Source organism: Desmodus rotundus, chromosome 8, assembly GCF_022682495.2.
Source record: "Desmodus rotundus isolate HL8 chromosome 8, HLdesRot8A.1, whole genome shotgun sequence".
NCBI lineage: Eukaryota > Metazoa > Chordata > Mammalia > Chiroptera > Phyllostomidae > Desmodus > Desmodus rotundus.
In genome coordinates, this window is record NC_071394.1 from 107128532 (window position 1) to 107150454 (window position 21923).

At 45.2% G+C, this 21923-nt stretch overlaps 1 protein-coding gene across 2 annotated transcripts in view; it reads left to right on the forward strand.

Moving 5' to 3' along the window:
• CPNE4 (copine 4) overlaps nucleotides 1-21923 on the forward strand; it is a 403946-nt gene that overhangs the window by 367744 nt on the left and 14279 nt on the right. For both annotated transcript variants that reach the window (XM_024565844.4, XM_045200164.3), the window contains exons 10-12: nucleotides 934-993; nucleotides 11250-11383; nucleotides 19820-19874. In XM_024565844.4, coding sequence (XP_024421612.1) covers nucleotides 934-993; nucleotides 11250-11383; nucleotides 19820-19874 — 249 coding nt within the window. The remainder of the gene's footprint in view (nucleotides 1-933; nucleotides 994-11249; nucleotides 11384-19819; nucleotides 19875-21923) is intronic.

Consider the following 21923-nt stretch of genomic DNA (forward strand, 5'->3'; position numbering starts at 1 on the left):
CAAGTAAAAGGATCTGTAACCTTCACAACTGTAGGTACTGTGTCTTTTTTTGGTCATTACTCTGTCTCTAACGTCTAATACCTGGTGGGGCAGGGTTAGGGGGAAGGCCCAATAAATCCTTGTTCAATAAATGAATAGATGAATGTCACCAAGAGTCACGCAGCAGAATCACACAGAAGCAGAAATTAAAATCAGAAATCGGTAAGGCACATGAGAACTCAAACAGTAGTGGTTGGGCAGAGAGCAAGGACCATGCGGACTTCCAGCATGGAGATCAAAAGAATGGACTATGCAGTCCAGACTGCCCATTCGAGTCCCACCTCTACTATCTACTAGGTAGGTAATCTCAGCTTCAGTGTCCTCATTTACAAAATGGGCACAATAATAATAACAGCAGTATGCCTTGATAGGGTTGTTCCAAGAATTAAATGAGATAATGGATGTGAAGTGCCTGGCCTACAGTAAGTGCTCAATAAACATTAGACATTGCTGTTCGTGGCATAGGAGGAATCTAACTAACTGGAAACTGCTGGCAAAGGGCTTCTCGGGTCACCGGGATCTTGACACCGCCAATCTAGATTCCCTGGAGGTAAAGAATGTCACCAGGACTGGGACTTAGACACAGGGAGCAGGACTGATGTCCAGTGTGAGACTTTATTGACCCTTGAAAATATAGTGTTAGTGTCACCCTAGAGTCAGAGGCTGATGAAAACCATGCATAAACCAAAAGGGAGGTGGGGGAGCAAGGGATGGAATCTGAATTCAGCATTGCTTTCTTTATCTTTTTAATGACAACAATCAGCTGACCCATCTTTTCCCCACAGATCTCTCCCTGCTCTTTCCTGTACTTTAGCAGCCTACCCCCAAAATCCTATCTGTAAGGACACAGGTCACGCTATTACTAAGATGATGTCCCCTCCTCCTTCTATGCAGATCCACAAGATGCATTCTTTCTTGGACTACATCATGGGTGGCTGCCAAATCCAGTTTACAGTAAGTTGTTTCCTCGTTTGTTCTTATTCAAGGGGCAAGATTGGGGAATGGTGCTGGGCTTGGGGCACAAGGAGACGAAAGTCTATTAAAACCCTAGCCAGCTTTGTTCAAGTCTCATTGCTGAAATACGGTAGGGTCACATGTTTTTAAAATAAGTTTATACTTGTGTTTTTTCCATTGAATATGGTTTTCAGCGTCATGTCAGGAAATTCATGCCCTTCAACCTCAGGTGGTTTGGGAAGCCATCCTAACGCTTCTCACTCTCTCAGTGACTGTATGAGGCATGAGGCAGTAGGCGCAGTGCCAGGTCCCACCTCCTGGGGAGAAGGGTTGGAAGGAAGTGAACCAGGCCAGTAAGTCCTCCTGAACCAGGACAGGTGCCTTTGTTGTATTCATGTGGCCAGAGCATAGGCACCAATGTCATGTCCAGTGGTCAGTGCCAGGAGCAAGCCATCCAAGTGGTTCATCAGGCAATACAAAGGTGAATTCCAAAAGATTAGAAAGCCAGTCTTTCAAAGTTGAGATATGGAGTGAATGTCTAGGCTCAGTGGGTAGATCTACCTGTCGTCTGTAAGCCCATGGGATTCACATGCTCCTTAACATGCATTTGGGTGGGTGGGCTGGGTCTTTTTAAAGTTCCATCTACCGTGAGTCCATCTACTGTGGAAAAACTTGCTCCTAGGCTTGGGCAGATGTGACCTCCAGAAAGAGAATCCCCACATGGCAAGAGATAGATCTGCTAAAGCCTATGGGAAAGCGACATGGATATAAACAAGAAAAATACAGTCTCTGCAGTGTTTGCTCCTCACATTACAGGCGTATGTATACTCATGAAGCTCAGCCCTGTTCAACCCCCTAGACTGGCTCAATCACATGAGGAAGTCAAGAAACATGGGTTTAATTTTTTGTCCAGGTTTGAGCCCAAGAGAGTAGACAGAACCAATATATCCCTATGACCCGGGATAGCGGTACTGAAAGAACTAGAAGGAGAACTCCCAAGGGAAGGAGATAAAGTGTCTTGTGATAGGTCAGCCTCTCCCTAGCTAGAGGCTTGTCCTCTGATGTAATCTCAGGTGCATCTACCTATGTCCTGCCTAAACTCAGGCATCGTTCATTTACCCCTGATTAGTTACAGGGGTTACGTATAGAATTTTGTCATTTCTTTGAGGTCTAATCTTCTTTGAAGACACACCCACCCAGCCCGCCTACATGCAGAGTGGCATGTACAGAGGTAGCAAACATGTTCGCAGTGGCACACACATCTGACTTTCGCTGTCCTGTGGGTTCCTTGTCGCTCTGAATGTGTACAAAAGAAGTAGAGAAGACAGCAATGTCATAAAGGAGAGCTACTAGAAATAGTGTCTGTCCCAAGATCTTAGGCAAAGGAGTGATTTCAAGAAACTATTTATAGGTTTCCAAGGGAAAGCTCTGTATTGATTTGGGTTTCTTTTAGATTCTATAGATCCCATGCTCTTGAGCAACATTTTATTCAACCTTCAGGGCCTTGCTTTGCCCTCGGATTGTGCAGCAAAGAATCAGCCCCTATAAAAACCAGAAGTTTAACCCCACAGGGTTCCCAGGCCTACATCCTGACTTCCAAAGGTCTGTCAGCCTTCCTGACACAGAAGCATTGCCCTCTCGGCCTTGATCTCCCCTTCTTTCTCACTTTTGCTGACCCTCCCCAACGGTGAGTTACCACCTTAATGGGTCTCACCACCACCTCCCCAGATCCAGCTTCTCAGCACCTCCCAAATCAACCGATGGACCTATGGTGGGCCTGGAGTGAGTCTGGAGCAAGGAATGAAGAGAGGAGGAGAATGTACACATAAATGCTGAGAAGACGACAGGCCATCACCAGTGTCTGCCACCACGCCCTCCCCGCCCCCCCGCAGGTGCAGGCTGGGGCTTCAGAGGAAGGTTGTAAAGTGTTCTGTTTTAGGCCTTCTAGTAAAGAACACACCCCAGCCGCTTCAATGTCACTTTCCTCCAGAATTAAGTCAGCGTTCTCATTAATTTCTTAGTGCTCAAGCAGTACCATCTAATGTAAAATATAAGCTGTAAAGCAAACTATTAATAAAAATTAGCACATCTTACTTAATTTGGTCTATAAGGGTTTATTATCTGTCCGGTAATTAGTTGAAACCATCTGGCAACATGAGAGGGAGGTGGCAGAGGGATAGGAAATGAGAAGAAGGCTTCCTGGCCTGCAGATAGGCAGAGAGGGAGGGGGAAAGATGTTTGTTGCAGTCAGAAACTCCCATTGGCCCAGAAATTAATTAAGCCCAGGAGCTTTAGCCAAGATGAACTTTCTGTCTCCCTGGAGACAGACCTTCAGGAACCAGCAGTGCAATACAGTTCTGGGTGTTTCCTCTACTCTTGACCCTTCTCCGCGTCCCCGCTGCGCCCCAGGAGGCCTTCCTCTTCGGCTGTGCTAACCCGGCCATCTGGCTCATGGGGTTTAGTGGACTGTGACCAATGGGAAGAACCAACTGGAGATCAAAGAATGAGAGGAGAGAGAAGTGGGGGCGGCCCAGTGCCCTGTCTGCCAGGCTGTGGTTCGGCAGTGACCATGTTCCTCTGCAGAAGGTCACGGTGCCTGTCAGGTGCGCTGACCTGCAGGTAGTACTCTCATTAAGTTCTAGTATCGGCTTCTCCCTACTCTTTCCAGTCAGTCCCTCTTTACCTATTTGAATTGTCTTTTCATTAAACTCTCTCTGTCCACCCCTTTTGAGGGGCCATTTGTTTCCCATCAAGACTGTCACCCAATGCACATGCCAAACTGGGGCGAGGAGAAAGCTTTTGCACCTGGTGCCTCTGATTCAGCCTTCACCTTTCCTTCCAGTGCTGATGTGTGGAGGTGCTCAGAAATACTTACGTTGAATTCTAAATGGATTGAACCCCAAATCTTCAAGAAGAGATAAGGTTTAGGGAAAAGAGGAAATTTGATGAATAAATATCATGTAGGTTTTTGCTTTAAAAAGCACCCCTCTGAATGTAAGTGTTTATGCATCTATATATTCTAACAGTAAATACTGAAACCTTGATAGGAATGGGCGGGGTGTATTTAAGGGAGTGTAGGGGAAGTGGTTTGGGTTTTGAGATAATTTGCTGAATAAGGGAATGTTCAGGAGCCCCTTGAAGCGATCACACCCGTGCTTCGGGGAAGCAAATCTGGGAGTGTCGGCGACAGGCACCAAGAGTGGTGAACAGACTGTGGAAGATGAAACAAGACGAGATTCGAGCCCACTGCGACAGTCCTGAGGACAGGCAGTGAGAGGCTAAATTAGAGGGGTGGCAGGCGGAAGAGGCATTGTGGAAAGAGAGGCAGCAAGCCTTGGCTCACAACACTAAGGGAAAAGCCGCAGAGAAGGATGAGTCCAGGAAGATTCCCGTCTTTTGTGCCTGGCCGACAAAGCATGGCCGTCCTTCTTGTGGAAATGTGGAACTCCAGAGGAGCTGCTGAACGGGCGGTGAATCTGTTTGTGGACACGTCGGAACTACTCTCAGATATCCCTGTGCAGCTGGCACTCTAAGTTTGGGCCCAGGTTTCAGGTGAGAGGTGGAAGCAGCACATATATGGGTCTAAATAAAATGGCCAAAGAGAAGACTCCAGAAAGCAAAGGGACCTGGTGACAGGAAAGGATAGAAGACCTGCATTTGGTAGCCAGGGGGAGAGGGGCCAGCGATAAGAGATGCCAAAAGCAAAGGCCCAGAGGAGGCACTGACTCAAATGATCAGGCAAAAGAGGTGACAAGATTGAGGGTAATAATCCCAGAACCTAAAGAGAAGTCTAAGGATGAAGAGTAAACATCAATGACTGGGTTATGTGATGAGTAGGCACACACCTTCGAAAGAGACATTTTAGCAGAAGGAGACAGGGAAGACCCCGGGAGTTACGGTGTAAACAGGAGGTAAAACACGGCAGGATGCAAGTTCATTCAACAAGGCTGCCAGTAAAGGGAGGGCAGGAGAGGGAAGGAAGATCGCAACTTGAGGATTAAAAACAGGGAGGTTTTAGGCCAGAATTTGACCAGGGCAGAGGAGAAGGCCAAGGGGAGAGAAGGAAGATACATACTGCTATGAAAGAGTCCTAGTCAACAATTCCAGTTCTTTCTCAGTCACCTGGACCACTTAGGAATCTGATCCGCGATCTGTATCGTCTCATCGGAAAATGCACGCGCTCCATTTTGCACACTATTTTGGGAGGCCAAGGGTGCCCCTGAGGACAATCCTTGTTCCTCCCATGAAGCATAAGAACTCGAGGGCGGCTGTGTCCTCGCAGTCTCGGAGGAGGCGGCTGCAGGTAAAACAGAGACCACGGGGAGAGAGACGGGGTTCAATATGTTTGGCACATGGCACAGCAGCTCAGAATAAAACTAGATACTAGAATTTCACAGGCAAAATACTCAATTACAGACAGCACAGAGAGACAGACACCATAAGGTGTTTGGAAGGAAAACGGTAGAAGAATTGAATGTTTCCTTTGAAAGTTACTGCTTTTCCAGATGCACGAAAATGTTCGTTGTGAAGCAGATTTTCACAGAGGCAAGTTGTAAGCAACCTCTGTGTCCGACAATACGTAATGTCATTGGCTGTGTGAGCCACGATGCTTTGTTTAAGTGGACTATGGCAAAGCCATTTTAATTGATAGTTATAACAACTGGAAATAACATGGGGATGTGTTTAGAATGTAGTGTTAACTGAAAAAAAGAATATAAAGCAGAGCCAACCTATGATTAAAATTATCTAAGATGTTTAAAATATTTGTCTATATACAGATGATAACTAGAAAGGAAAGGAAAAGGTAATGTGACTTATTAGGCTGGTGGAACCTCCAAGGGACAAGGATGGTCCTCAGAGTGCCCTTGACCTCCCGAAGTTGTGCGCAGAACGGGGTGTGCGCCTTTCAGTGAGCAGATGTAGGTCTTGCGTCAGATTCTCAGGTGGTTCACGTAACCAAAAAAAAAATCGTTTTTTTCTTATTATTCTCAAATGACCATTTTTATTGTTTGCAATTTTTAGAGATTAAAGATGGTGTTTCTTTCCTTAATCTCTGATTTTATAGTCTACATTTTAATAACATAATGTGGTATAAGATTATAACCTAAGTGTGGCTTCTCCCAGATGAACCTTGAAGCCTTAAAAAAAAAAAAATCACCTGTTAAAGGTTCTCTCAGGAAATCTTTTCTAACCCTGACACATTTAGGGTATCCTGTGACCACACTGTGTTCCAGTTTAAATTTTAAATCTTTACTTTATGTCCCAGATTAAACACTGACAGATTCTTGTGTATACCCTCTGAGAAATAAGAATGAACCCTGGGTTGAAGAGGGAGGGGAATGCTTTGCGACTTCCAGGAAATTACCTCAGGGGTCTCTTCCATCTAGTCCAGTTCCTGTTTCTTTGGTCCCTATGGAGTTTTGAGGCAATAGAAAACCACAAGAATATAGCCTGTCATTTAAGGGATGGTCGAAAATAAACAGTATCTTCATCTACAGGCTCATTGTACAGTTCTAAATTGTAGGCACAAAAAACACAGATACCCCAGCAGGTGATTTGGCAGAGAGACCAGGCAGCTGCAGAGTTGGTTCACAGAGGTCTCCCTTAGAAAACATCCGGGAGGGTCCCAAATGGCCCATTCGTGACAGGCAGGAAAGGGATCTAAAGAGCATGCTCATTTTATTAAAATACTAAAAATGTCCAAAGACACTCCTGGCCAGTGTGGCTCACTTGTTTGGAGCCTCATCCAGTAAACAGAGAGGTCTGGGTTTGATTCCCAGTTAGGGCACATGCCTGGGTCGCAGGTTTGTCCTCAGTCGGACACCTTCGAGAGGCAACTGTGGATGGATCAATGTTTCTCTCTCTCTCTCTCTCTCTCTCCCCCTCCCCTTCCTCTCTGCCTTTCTTCTCCTCTCTCTAAAATTAATAAGCATGTCTTCAGGAGACAAAGTTTCATCATTCACTTCCTGCCTTTGCAGAAAAGCAGCCCCCACACATCGGGGACTTGGTGGCAGGAGGGAGCATTTTGCATTCTTACAGGACAGGGTTTTGCCAAGCTGCTCCCCAGCTCTGCTTCATGGCGAGAGAGGCGTCCCGGGCAGAAGGAGAGAGCCATGGGCGGGCGCCTGTTCTTGGGCTGCCCGCTGAGAAGATTGGAGCACATACCAGAACCACAGGCTTTTGTAAATAAATGCTTCATGTCGGAAAATGAAAATGTCGTGGCTCTGCAAGCCCACTCATTCAGGGCACCAGGTGTCACTAACCACCCCCACAAATGGGCAATTTTCAGGCATTTGCTTGCTTTTATTTTTCAACTTCATCCCATCTTTAACTGTCTCCCTGTTGCTTTTTAAAATAAACAGGGAGGCAGCAACCTTTTGCTCTCTTCTCTTTTCATTAATGCTAACTAGGAAGAGCACAGAGAATTCTTGGTAGAAGGCCACCTCCTGAAGGCAGCTGTTTTATCTCCTGCTCCATCAGGGACATGTTAGAAACCATCATGTGCTGGGGAAAAAAAAATCTTTAGATGCCACGCACTTAAGATTGTCCATTGCTCTCTAGTCAAATGATACAATATTTTTGTTACGAGCAATGGGAACTACAGGAAGGGATAGGTGGTGAGGATCATTGGCTTATTTCTTTATTCATCAGGTAACTTTTAAGTTTATACCCCTTGCTCAAAGCTTTATCGGAATTCCTGAGCCAGAAAAGCCTCTGTGGGCATCAGACACGGGGCCGTCCCATGGGAAAGGCAGAAACCTGCCTGCCTGCTGCAAAAAGAGAGCAAGTTTTTCATCAGGCATGTTGTATGTCTAGATGGCACCCAACGCCAACCTTCTGACATGGATCTCCCCATTGTCCCTCTATCCTCAGGGTGTCATCTCCTCTGTCCCCATGGAAATCTGCCTGCTCCCTTTCCCCAATTTTCCTAACTGTGGAATCCAGTTCTACATTTAATCTGTCACCAAATCCTGTTCTCTCCTTACCATCTTCAGTCACAGTCCCCTACTCGCTATCACTTCTGCCCCACCCTAGTTTGTTCCACACAAGGGCAGGATTCCATGAGGATGAGGAGTTGAGAGAAATGAAATGCCATATAGCAGGGCCAGACGAGGGTGAGGCAACAGAGACACCGAGGGCGCAAAATTCAAGGAGGCACTGACTCAAGGTCACTCGAGTAGAGGGTCAGCTGAGAATGCATGTCCTCTAGACTTTCTGTCCCCGTCACCTCTCTTGCCTGACCCTAGTTCCAGCCCCACATTAGTCTTTTTATTTTCAAACATATTGTTGCCAGAATCTATGTTCATCTAGACATTGTTGCAATACCACTACATACTCATTCAGGTGTTGTACCTGGGCTCCAGTGTCACCACTTAGTGACCGCGTGCTTGGAGGACCTTGCCCATACCTGGGGAGGAAAGAGGAACAATTACATCTCTTGAGTTGTCACTTTTTTAAGGAGGTTCCCCCACCCCCAATCTTTACATTATCTGGTTTTATTCTCTGGTTTTATATCAAGACACCAGCATGTTTCTGCCATGACAGGATGCCCTTGACACGTAGGAAATCAGCACATGCGACAGTGGTCAGCCACGGCGGGGAGACGCACAGGTAGGGGAGTGTGCTGATCCCTGGTGAAGGGCATCGTCATGTTAAGGAGTGAGGTGAGCCAGAGATACTCGATGGCCCTAAAGTGTCCACACCTGCCAATGATTTGCATTTTAGATCAGTTGGAACCGAATCAAGGTTATCTCCATAACAACATTCTCACATTCTTTAGAAGCCTCTAGATTTCTAAAATGTTTTCTTCAGTAGGAGAGAAAGAGGTGGCCCTACATCTGGCCCTCCCGGCACTGTTCTTACCTTTGAGACACTTCATACGTATCCATGCGAGGTGCCGTCATCGCTTTCCTGTGTGTGTCTCCTCCGGACAAAAAGGCTGAGAGTCGTGGCCCTGTGTGTTTGAGCTTAATAAACCCAGGAGACCTCTGCGTATCTGACTCCTTCAAACACCGTCTCTCAAGCACCTCTCGAGTGTGCTTCTTGGACCTTTGTCTGGTTGGGGCCCGGTGGGTGGGTTCTGGAATGCTTCCACCTCCTTCTAGTTCACAAATACATGTAGGTTCCCCCCACCATCTTCACCCCCACCCCTGACAAGCACCGCGTCATCAGTCCTTGAATAAAAGGACCATCAACTATTTTTCCCCCCAGTGGATTGGCTCTCACCTTCTAGCTGAAATTTATCTCAGAAGATACTGAATTTTACGGTCCTTTTAGGTCCTTTTACAAGTCATTCTCTATAGCATGTTTGACACCGTTGTGCACACAGGAGCGCACACACACGCACACACTCTGCCCTTTTCCTACCTTCCACAACTGCTTTGATCACAAAGAGATCTTCATTCAAGACCATTCTTCTCCTAAGTTACTGTAGTTGCCTCCTAGCTCATCTCCCTTCCTCCAGGCCAGATCCCTTCCATGCTTTGCAAGAAGAAAGCATACCCATGAGACATCTCCAGATGCTGGCTGTAGACCTCCCTGTGCTCTTGGGTGTGTACTGGTAGGACAGCAGTGCAGAGTCTTTGGAGCCATGTAGACCTGAATTTGAACCATCTCCATCCCCCTAACCTGTGTGACCTTCATCACACTTGGGTATCAGGGGCTTCATCAACTGAGAGGAATAACAATATCTACCTCCCAGAGTCTTTGTGAAGATGAAATAACAGTATCTATAAAGCAGTTAGTGTAGCATCGGACACAGAGTAGGGTTTCAACGAAGGTTACCTCTTTCTTCTTCCCTTCGCTGGCTCTGGTAAGGGCATCTATAAGGGGTAGGAAAGTACCGTTTTCTTCACATGACCTTTCCTTTGGAGAGTCTGGTATTACTAGCATTTTATCAGTTGGTACTCCCTTGTCGAAAACATCTGCGTATTCTGAAAATAGAATTTGTATCCTGCTTAAATTTATTTTCAACATAGTCCTATGGCAGGGTGAGGGAAAAAATCAGTAAAGAAATAACTTTATAAAAAACGAGGTTATAAGTAAATTACAGTTAGCTTTATCTCTTCTAGTTACTTTGATTCTGTTGCAGGCTTACAACATAAGACGTGGATGACATTTTTTCCCTGTCAACTTTTCTCTTCTAGGCCAAACAGACAGCCCATAGCACTTTGTACTTCCGAAAGTAACTTCTCGCCTTAACAAATCCAATGACACATCCTAGTTATTTGCTGTAATGATTCTGCCAAATAGTGTACAGATAACGTTTCCCACCCACAAGATCGTAAGAGAAAACAGAGACTGTGTCATTAGTAAGTCAGTGAGTGAATTCTGCTGAACTCCGAGAAAAAGGAAAGATGCAACATGAACGTTTCTTTCTTCCCCTATAACTCTTTCATTTTAATCCCTCTCTCCCCCTCCCTACCCCAATTTCTAGAGAGGTGTTTGCTGGGTTGACATTGATTTAAATAGTGATGGTGTTAGAAATCAGAAGGAATTCCTTCCCATTTTAGCACCCTCGAGGCTCGAGGCTCGGCCCAAGCATTTTTATTGTTGTTGTTGTTATAGTGTCGGGCGAGTCCATTTTTTATTGAGATGATGTTGGGGGTCAGAAGAAATTTAAGAAGTTCAAGGATAATGACTACCTGGTGGGAAGACAGGCCTCGCTTCTCCATTCCCCACTCACAGTGCCGTAACATTGAGGCACCTTCTCTGTCACAGGCAGCAGTTCTTACATGAACGGGAACCAAAAGCTGAATGCCTTATGCAGAGCTGCCCCTTGCAGAAATTCATTAGAAGCACATCAATACAGCAGCCCCTCATGAAAATACAATGGCTCCCTTGGATAGACCGCACCTTTAACACAGAATTTGGTTTTGAGGGATTTGACCTGTGGCTCTGGGATGCCATTGCCCTTCCAGAGAGCACAGACATGCTTTCTCCGTGAGTTATGATGTTCTGTCCTTGCGGCCTGGTGATGTAGATCAGTGGCAGCTGGCCTTTCTGACCTGTGTGTCGATCAGAAAGGTTTTGGGAAGGGAGAAGAGAGGCCACTGGGGGTGGGAGAAGGAAGACTACAGAAATGATCTCAACCCCAGTTTCTAAGCTAATTAACTTCTTCTCTAACTCTCCTCGTTGGCAGGGTGTGCGACGCGCCGCGGTTTTCCATCTCAGGCTGTATCTCCCTTGTGGCTGATCACAATTCCTACGAGACGCACTCACTTCAAATCTACCCATTCTCCTGTTTTCTCTTCCAGGTAGCTATAGACTTCACTGCCTCAAACGGGGACCCCAGGAACAGCTGTTCCCTGCACTACATCCACCCTTACCAACCCAACGAGTACCTGAAGGCCTTGGTGGCTGTAGGGGAGATTTGCCAAGACTATGACAGGTATGGGACTGTTGGTCGGCTCAGGTCTTACTGTCCCTCTGTGGGTCCCGACGGCCTCTGGCTGACCCTTGGCAGAAGGATGGAAATCAAGCCGAGAGAAACTGAGCTCATGCCATATTAACTTAGTCACACACAATCCCCCGCAAAAAATCTCAGGTTTCTTTTTTTATAATTGGCTTGCAAGATCACTGGGTAGCAATTTTGATTTCCCAAAGTGTTAATATGTGCCTTGCTCCTCAAAGTTCAGCCCATGAACTAGCAGCATCACCTGGGAACTTAGTATCTCAAGCCTCATTCCAGACCTACTGAATCAGAGCCTGCATTTTAACAGATGAGTGTGCTTTAGAGTTTGGGAAGCACCGGTTTATTGGACATTACTGCATCTAGTCCTCATATTAACCCTTATGTAGTAGGTATGACCTAACAGAGAAGGAAAACTGCGGGAGGTTAAGTAACCTGTGCGCTGTCACACAGCCGGGGACAGGACTTGAGTCCACATCTGTCTCATTCCACAGCTTAAGATCATAATCACTGTATTTCACTGACCCCAAAAGAGATCGGTAACTGTAGCAGAGGGTGTGCGTCTGCCCGTGTGCACATATGTGTCCATGAAGTGCGTGTATGTGTGTGTGTGTGTACACAGGAAACATTACTTTGAGATGAGGTGAGGATTATATATATTTTTACTTGATGGTAAATGCTGACCTTTCCCACTAAGATAATTCCCTGTTAGAAGTCATTTACACAAGTAACATTAAACTGAGTTTTCTCTGCATTTCCATCATTTTCAGATTGAGATGAAGTTGTTCATGTGTTTGCTCAAGAAGGCTCTTTGAAGCAGAACCAACGTAAATATAAATATGGGTAAATCCCAGTTGACTCCTCACTGTGATTATAAAACAAACCTAGTTAATAATGAGCAGCAACTGATGGAATGATCTTTTAAACCAGGAAAATAATGGAAACTATTCTATCCTTCAGTTTCAGAGAAAATTTAGGGGATAGTATGATTTCTGTTTTATCTAGTCTCATAATTGGTGATAACCGTATTTTTTAAAAAAACTATTACTACAGGTACCATAAAGGATGACCCAACCTAGGAACCAATAGGAGAGCTAATGGGAAAGGTCCCATTAGGGTCCTTCCTGCTGGCGAGTCTCTGGACTCAGTGTGGTCATTGCCAGGAACTCAGAGGGGCGTGAGGACCGTTGGGGATGAATGGACAGGCCCAGTAAAATCAGAAAGCTTTAAACACTCGGGCTCTTCCCGACCCTTCCCCTCCTACACATTCAGAACAGAGGACAACTGCATTTGCATTCCCTGTTGAATTCCCTTGAGATAGTGATTGTGACGATAACTTGAATTTCAGCTCTGATTTCCTTAGGCCCAAATACAGGAAGGATTCCTAAAGGGGTTTGTAGCATCTGGAGATTTTTGCCAAGAAAAGAAAGACTGACAAGTGGCATCTCCACTGTCAGGAACTTCTCTACATATCCTCCGGACATCAAAACAGTCGTGCTCACCCTTCTTTCTGCCACACACGCACATTACACACACACACACACATTATCTAGTGTAATAACAGGTGCCTAGAAGACAAGGAAGACGGGGGGAAGTATCTCAGCAATCTTGGTAACTTTTCAATTCTTGAAATGCTTATAAAAGAAGTAAAGTAGGTAAATGCACTTGATACGTGTCATACAATAGGTACTTAATAATAAAGGTGACTCGGACTCTGCAGGGGAGAAGCTGTGTAATAATGAATTCCTAAGAGAAGATTGGCGGGTTGTCAGAAAGTGAGGTGCTGACGGCCAGCACCCTGACCGTGGCCGGGGCAGCCTCACTGGCTGGCCTGGAACGAGCTGCCCCACGTCTCTGTTCACTGGTCACCTCACATGCCAGATGCGGAGACTCTAATTGGAGTGACCGTTCACCTTTCAGAGCTGTTATCCCTTTATAGTGCAAGACAGACGGAGTCTGGGGAGTGTTTCGTATTCCCTCAAAAATACATGTTCAGTCCAAAAATAAGGTATGACACCGTCGGGGTTATGTGAAAAATCGTGATTCTTTTAAAAACCATAATAGAATAATACTGAAGTTATGGGCCTCAAGTGGCCAAGAAAGTCAGGTCTCTTCAGCTCAGGCGATCACATATATAAACATATATATATGACAGCTCAGCGTAAAAATGGACAAATACCTAAGAAGAAAAGGAGGATTGGAAAGCCTGGCACGCTTTTGTGAGACTCCCTAGCAGACTGTGTAAAGCAAGCTGCTCTCTTGAAAACTGACAAGTGCCGCAGTTTCTCCTTCGTGTGGGTGGAGAGGCAATAGACAAGCAGTCAGGAAATTTCAAGTCAGGGCTTTCATATTAATTTTTTCTCAAATCAAAGCCAGTGAGGTTGATGCTCAAAAAGAAACACTTGAATAAAAACTGACAGAAGGCATCTCTCCCCCCCTGCGGCGACAGGGAGGCTTCTAATCCCCATGAGCCTTAGAAATTCCGCCCAGCCTCTGACAGCCAGGGTGTTCTTTCTGCCTTGCACAGTCATTCCCAACAGGTCATGACGAGGTGATCCGTGAAGCAGAACAGCTTCTGAGACGTGCAAAGCTCTTCTCAGGGTGGCCTGGAAGCGTAGCTCCTTCCAGGTATCTGGTCCCCGAGCCCAGAAGGAAGGCCTGCCAGCCTGTTCTGTCTCTGCACCTCAGGAAGACACCGCCACTCATCCCCTCCCCTTTGACTCCACGAGTACATGTACACGCACACACGTGCACACACAGGCACAAGCTGTTATTTTCCCAGCTGGTTGTAGATTTGCCCAGCTCCTGTAAACATCCTGGTTTCCTCAGGCTGTTCAAGGCCAAGGTGATATCCATCCGTTGGTCCCATACAGATGTGTCTTTGACCACCTGCCATGTCCTCTAATAAGAAGGCTGGTCTGTGTGCTGTTAAGAGAGTACAGATCCTGAATGCATTGCTTGGAAGCACAGGCTGTTTCATAGACGTGACCCCCTCAGAATGAGACAAGGATCTCAGAAACCAAGGCAGCAGGCTTCCTCCTCGGTGCGCTGGGTGCAGTACTAGGAGGCAAGGTTAGAACCGAAAGCCCATCTGACAGGTGTTTTTGAGTGCGGGGCATAAGGGTAGAAAGCAGAAGGCAGGTTAAGATCGCAGTGCTGCCTTTTCCATCCTACCCACACCAGTCAGTGCTTCTCAACCTTGGCTGCACGCTGGAAGCACTCGGGAAGATTTAAAATACACTACTGCCTGGGCTCCACTCCAGAGACTCTGATTTAGCTAGGCTGGTGTGCATCCTGGGGAATCAGGATTTTTCATTTAGTTCTAATGGGCATCCAGGGTTGAGACCCGGAGCTGTTGGGCAAGATGGGTTAGATGAAATGGCTAAGGGCTTATGCAGGACCTACTAGGTGCCAGGCACCTCACATAGTACTGTAAAGACAGACCGAAGTTATTAAGGTGCAGTTTTCCCCAAGTCGTTCAGTCTCATGGGCGAGAAAGTCACGTAAATAATCACAGCCCGGTGTGGCCTGGGCAGTGTTGTCCTCTGTAAGGATGGGGCTGCATGAGGAGGGCAAGGTTAACTCTTGTGGGAGGAGAAGTGGCCAAGGAGGGCCTCTGGGGGATGGTGAATTCTGCTGATTCTGTCCTTTGTTGTTCTTAGAACACGGATGAACTTACTCTTGTTATTCTGAGTCATTAGACCAGACCACCTGGGCAGGGCAGAGTCAACAGGGGTCATAGAAAGGGCATGGGGTCCTGCTGACAGGTGGCCCTGGGTTCAGACCCCCAGCTCTGCAGCCTGTGTTCTCCTCAGGTTGACATTCCCTGGGTCTTAGGTTCCTTGATTGCAAATTGAAGACTTAACTTCCCTTGCAGAGCAGTTGTAAGGATTGGATGTTAAGTGGGTAGCTAGCACAGAGATGTGAAGTTCAGCATAGGCAATATAGTCAGTAATATTGTAATTACTGTGTACGGTGCCGGGTGGGTACTTGAATTATCAGGGAGAACATTTTGTAAATTATGTAATTGTCTAACCACTATGCTGTACACCTGAAACTAATATAAAATAATATGGAATGTCAACTGTAATTGAAAAATAAGAGTTAAAAAAAATACATTTATGTAGCTGAAAGAATACATCAAGTGGCTAGGTGACACAGGTTCTGCCTGTTGCAAATACTCCACAAATGATAGAGACTATTATTAATACTCTTAATTTATTTTTAAAAAATAAACTATACACAACAGGGGAAAGAACTCTTGTGTCAAATTAAAGGTCATTTTGGACCAATGACCTTTAAAAAAATTGGCTCATACAACCCTAAAAAGAATTTTATACAAATGAATAACCTTCCCACATTTTTACATTGAAATCGAATGTTTTTCCATCATAAGTTTCGATAGTGACGAGGAATGAAAATTCTAGTGTATTGTAAATATGGGCATTTAAAAAGAAAACTCTTACATAGCTTTGTGAGTACATTCAGAGGACTCTAAATGCCAGAGCTTTTCGATTCCCACTAGCATCCATTTAAAAATGCATGAACAAGCTCTTCATTTTGAGTTGAGGATCTTAATTGTTTTTTTTTCTTTTTCACAAACTCATATTTCCATTCCCTTCTCCCATAGGATTTCATCATAATGTGTCCTTAAATTTTTGGTTTGAAATTCTTTTATCGATCACCTTATCACACGTTTCTTTCATAAATATATGAATATAAACTTTAAAATTTCAATTTCTAACATTTTCTGTGATGAAAATATTCAAAGTACTTTAAAAATATCTTCTAGTTGAGTTTTATTATAATCATTATTAGTGCATAATTCATCACAAATATATTAGAGATGTTAATATCTAATTATTGCCTCTAAAAAATAAAAACCCTTAATGAAACAGATTGGGTGTTTTTTTCCATTAGTTTACTGATCCGTAGATGAATACTACCTATTACCAGAGTGGGAGACTCTAGCATCAATTTTACTCCAATTTTTTGTTTTTATCAATGTGAATGCTAAGGAAACTTGTTCTTACACGTAAGTATGCGGTAATAGAAAGAGTTTGACTAGTAGTACTATTCACTTCTAAGTTATATATCAAAAAAATCACATAATGGTCTATTATCAAAATACATGTTTAGTAATCTACCAGCTGACATCAGCACTTCTTACAATTTTTTGAAAGCAAAAATTGGCAACTACCTGCCTTGCAAAAGGATTTGTTTCTAGTGAATCATCACATTTAGAATTGTTCCTGTAGAGTCTTTTACACCGTGGAGCAATACACCGTGGTGGTTAAGATTTAGAATGGACAAAGGAAAAGAGTAATTCTGAAAGGAAAGGTGTGAGTGGAGCGCAGGTCTGTCCATCACAGGTCTTCCCAGAAGATCAGTTTCAGCAAAGAATACGTAGGGAGTTGAGAAACTGAATACTGATTTCCTTAAGAGAAAAAACAAACAGCAAAAAAAACCACCAAAAACATGCTCTTACAGCCTCAGAAGGGTTTTGCATGTCTGCGTTTCCAGGTACCCCAGTTTTAAAACCACTGTTTTAGGGAACACTCTTTATTAAATATCTAGGTGTTCTGAAGTGCCATTTTGCTCTGAGTGTGTCTCCATTTTCTTGTGGATACAGTAATTTGTCTTCACTCTGATTAACTTCTTGCTTTTGCTCAAAGCCTTCCTAACAGGGAAGGGTAAAAATGGTGGTTGAAGATGAGTCTTCTTCCATCTGAAGCGGCTTTGACCATGCTCATTCCCAAAGAAGTCAAGGACAGTATGTTCATTAGCCTTGAAAGCCATAGGCTCTTTCACTGTATTTGATACTATTTTATTACAATAGTAAGAAATATTGCTTTCAGGGGCATGTGGTGATATGCCCCTGAATTTTCCATATAGTCAGGTTTCACCAACCATTTTCCCTACCGTTGCTAAATGGCCCCTTCACTCAGCGCCGAGTGGATCCAGTCTGGAGTTCTTTGATGTGTTGGCCTGCTGATACTCGCTGTGTGCTCAACTTGCCTTCTCTTGCCTCTTACATAATAAGACTCCTCTCTGCCTAGTTTTATTTTTAATCAGGAAGAGCGATGTTTAAACGCATGGTGCTTAGGCTTGACATTTTTTCTTCAGGATGCTTATTAGCTGGGGTCTTTGTGGTGGCTAACTTCAGAGGATTGTTGCCCCCCTCCCCCAGCCCACCAGCTCCTGAATTAATCTTGTAGGTGAGGCATTTTTCCCACCTCCATACGCTTCAAACTCAGTTACATAACAGTACATCAGGCTCACCAACTTCAGATTCCCGCGGGTGGCTCAGAAGGTATAAAGGAGCACCGTTAAGGCTGGAACTCTGGTCTGGTGATTAGAAATGGGTGGAGTAGTAGATCACACCCTTCCTCAACTCATCAAAGAAAATAAAATAAAGTTTGTGGTGCCTCCTGGGTTTCTGTTTTGACTTCTGAACCATCTCTGAGTTGAAAGAACTAGGACCTATCCTCCATCCAGGAAAGCTTTCTTCCAGACTTGACTGGAAATTACCTATAAAATCCCCCAACAGATTCCTTCCCACACCTGCCGGCCCTTGTTACGGTTAAGGAGGCATTGCTGCGGCAAAGGATTTCATGTTTCCAAGGACCAGAAGTATATTTTCTCAGAGCTGTGGCTGACCCTTTATAATCTGTCGGGATTTTCTGTTTATTAGCATTAATGCCTATTCTAAGGCGTGCTAGCTGCAGTGTAGCACAAAGCTCATATCGACACAGCAGTGAGGAAACGGGGGGGTTGTGATTTTCTGGAGAATTTAGATTTGGTCTCACAGAATACTGTTCTCCTTGTATCTACCAATCCCTACCCCAAATTTGGTCAAATTGTCTGTGTTTTGGTAAAGTTTTATCAAAGCCATTCTTGGCTACCAATGATCTTTAAATCAGAGAGGTGGTCACGGGTGAGAATTTGACTCCGCTGCTTTGACTTCTCAGTCACTCACAGGGTGGGGCTGAGGTGGGGGAGACGGGCGTTCCCTTTTGCTTACAGAGATGCTGAGGGACTGTGAGCCCTAACCTGAATTTTCTTTTCTCTTCAACTAACTCCGCAGAGAACTGAGAAATGTAGGGATTGTTCCAAGAACATATCCCAGTTGCATTTTTAATGGGAGGGAGAGGAAAAGGTAAATGACATGAGAAGGACATGCCATTTACCTTCTCATGTAAAGGTAAAGAGGGAAATCGCATGTAATGCTGCGTGCAATCATCAATGGAAAAAGCACGGGCTTTGGAATCACACAGTTCTCCCTGGGGAACACCTTAGGGTTCCTAAGACATTCTTAGTCTTTCTGAGACTCAGCTTATTCATCTGTAAGATGGGAATAATAAGTAGGTGGAACTTCAAAGGTTACTTGAGAATTAAATAAGTATATACATCACCTAGCATAGTGCCTGGCACATTGTGTATGCCAATAAGTGCTCATTCTTTTCCCCAACTTCCCATCTACTGTACAGTAAAGTTGGAGTGCAGATATAACGTACATGAATGAGTAAATTGAGAGAAATTTCAATAGCATAAGCGCAACCAAACCAAAAGGCATACATGTGACTCTCATTGGTTTTCACAAGAATTTTTCTTCTTTATATAGACGTATCTTAATGATTCAATTCGTGGATTATCTAGTTGTTACACACTTACGAGGCACACACTCTATGGCAAGTGTCACCCTGAAGGTAGGGGCAAGGGGCAGTGTGAAGCAGGGAGGCAGTGGGGTTTATAAAGATATTAATACAAAACACAGCATTCCTTTGAATTCAGGAGACAAGAAAAGACGTGAACAACTTACTGCTGCTTGTATGAGATAAAGTAGTGGATACAGTGAGTTCTGTCGATGAAACCAAGTTGTATCAATAAGTCAGCCTTCTAAGCTTCCCGTTGCCTTTTACTATCTCCTTGGATTCAGGCTCGTCTGGACTTGAACCCTGGGGCTAACTAGCAGCATGATCTTGGACCAGTCACTTTACTTCCCAAGGCATTTCTCCACTTATAAAATGGGAATAATAATCTCTCCTTATAAGGATTTTAAAAGATAATATATATCTAGCACAGTCAACCGTAGGAGCTAACCTAATCCATGATCATTTTTCAAAGGAGACAGAATATTGGGGTAAAGGAGGCGAGGAAATCCTGGGGCCGTCTTATTATTTGGTATCAAATCTCACAAAAAGTAAGGGAAGAAGTTGCAGACTAATGACTATATGAACTCTAGGGATTATTTCTTGCTGTTTAATTACCCATGCTATTGCTATTCCAGCACTGCAAATAATCCAGAAGCATGAGTCAGCACCTGGCATAGCAACATACCTAACAAGGTAACCGGGTTCATGTTTTTCTTCCTCATTAAATGATAAATAGAGCAACTTCTTTTTTTTATTTCAGTGACAAAATGTTCCCAGCCTTTGGGTTTGGTGCCAGGATACCCCCAGAGTACACGGTGAGTGAGTAGAAATGCTTTGCTGTTTCCTCTACAGTAGTCTCACTCCTCTGGCTCTTGATCTAATTATGTAAGTAGGGACCAAAGACTCAGAAGTGGCCTTCAGAACCAGCAAGATGAGGTGGTTCTGAAGACCATCAGAGCCTGTCTTTTGGTGAACCCCAGCCTCCTGGTATTCTGAATGGTTCTTCTCAGAGGTCCAGATGAAGGCTTTCATGGCTCAGCTTCTTACAGATACGGTCGGAGGCTGAGAAAACACTCAGGAAGTTGATCTGCAGTGGTTCGGAACCTATCTATTCAGCTATCCCATAGAGAAAGATCCTATTGACAACACCAACCATGCAAGTCCATGGCATGGACTCTACAAGAGTCCCTCACCCCAATTCTCGGAGCACCAGTCTTGTGTGGCAGACACAGAGAAGTCCTAAGATTGAACCACTCTGGCTTAGGGAATCAAGAAGCTGAATGCCTCCCTGAGAATATGGAGATCCTGCCTGGTTTCCATGATACAAAGAAGGCAGAGATTGTGCAGAGGGAGATTTGCAACACAGTGGAGCTGAGGGACCCTAGTGTGGTAGACCAGATGCTCCTGCGGAACACTCTCCACAGAGTACTCAGCTCCCCAGGGGAGAGGGCCTTGGAGGGGCAGCAGGGCTCCTGCCCCAGCCTCACCAAGTTAAGCACAGGCAACGCTGTCCAATCATCAACCTCTCTTTTACTGGCTGTGTCTGAGTTTCAGGACAGGAGGCAGGTGCCGACATGTACTCCCACACCAGAGCTGCAGGGCCAGGGGCCTTCCCCTTCTGTGACCTCGATGAAGGAGGGAATCCGTCTCCCTGTGACTGCTAGAAAGAGCAGTGGGTGGAGTGGCATGTCCCCGTGACCTGTCCTCCTCGTCTGCCTTGTATTCCACGCTGGCCTCACGGCTGGGCATGCATACAGAGTTCTAAAAGCATTTGTGGAAAATAGAGCACATGGGGAGGAAGAACATAGAACTGCAGTTGTTGACTGGTGGTGGCCTGGAGACATTATTCAGGCCACAAATGTATTAGAGTTGACACACAATTTTTTTGTTAAGATTTAGGCAATTTCATATAAAATGTCAGATTTCTGGCTTCTTTGGAAAAACTAAAAGGCCTGGCAACACTAAGATTGAAAGATTACACAACACGAATTGGCGAGAGCGTAGGAGATGCAGTCCTTTCAGGTGAGGTATCAGCTCCAGAACGTGCTCAGGTGGGTGCCCACCTTCTACACAGAACTTTGACCCTTGAGACTGCAATTCACCTCAACAACCACCAGTCCCACTACCCAGAGATGCATGAGCATCCCCACCACAACCCTGCCAGGTAGTCTTCCGGTCTCAGCTTGGCCCAGCAGGGCCAAGAACACCTTGTCCCAGGCCTTTCTTTTCTTATCCGTGACATCTGCCTGGTCCCCCTCTAGGTGTAACTTACCCTTCTTGCTGTTTTCTGAAGTCCTCATGCTCCCTGGACCCCCTGGCTCCATCCTGCCTGTCAGCCAACCTCTTCCTGCTACCCTGATAGGCTTCCCTCACATCTCCTCACTCTGCTCCCACAAATGCCCCCTGTTTCAGGCCTCATTTTCCCTCTGCCCCAGACAGGCACTGATGGTCTCAGCAGGTCAGGTGCCCCCAGCAAGTTTACAAGGTCACCACGATTTACTTCTTTAGGATAAAAATCTCAGAGTCTGCCTTGAATTTGAGCCATGGGCACCTCTGTCTTAGTTTACACTCTCCCACAGACCTGGAAACAGGATGTGGATGCGAGTAGTTTATCTGAGTGGTAGAGGAAACCTCCACGGAGAGTGGGGAGGTCAGCGGAAGTCGACATAGGGCATCCTGACAAGTCACTTTCCATTGTGGGCAGTGGGACTTAACCCTGTGGGGCCCAGGAGGACAGAGTGGAGCACACACAGAGCCCAGGGGAAAGAGGGCTGGGCACTGATACACCATCTCCTGTCAGCCACCAAGCGCCATTAATTCCCCAACACTTTTAGCCTTTCACTGGGGCAAGGAAAAGCAGGCTC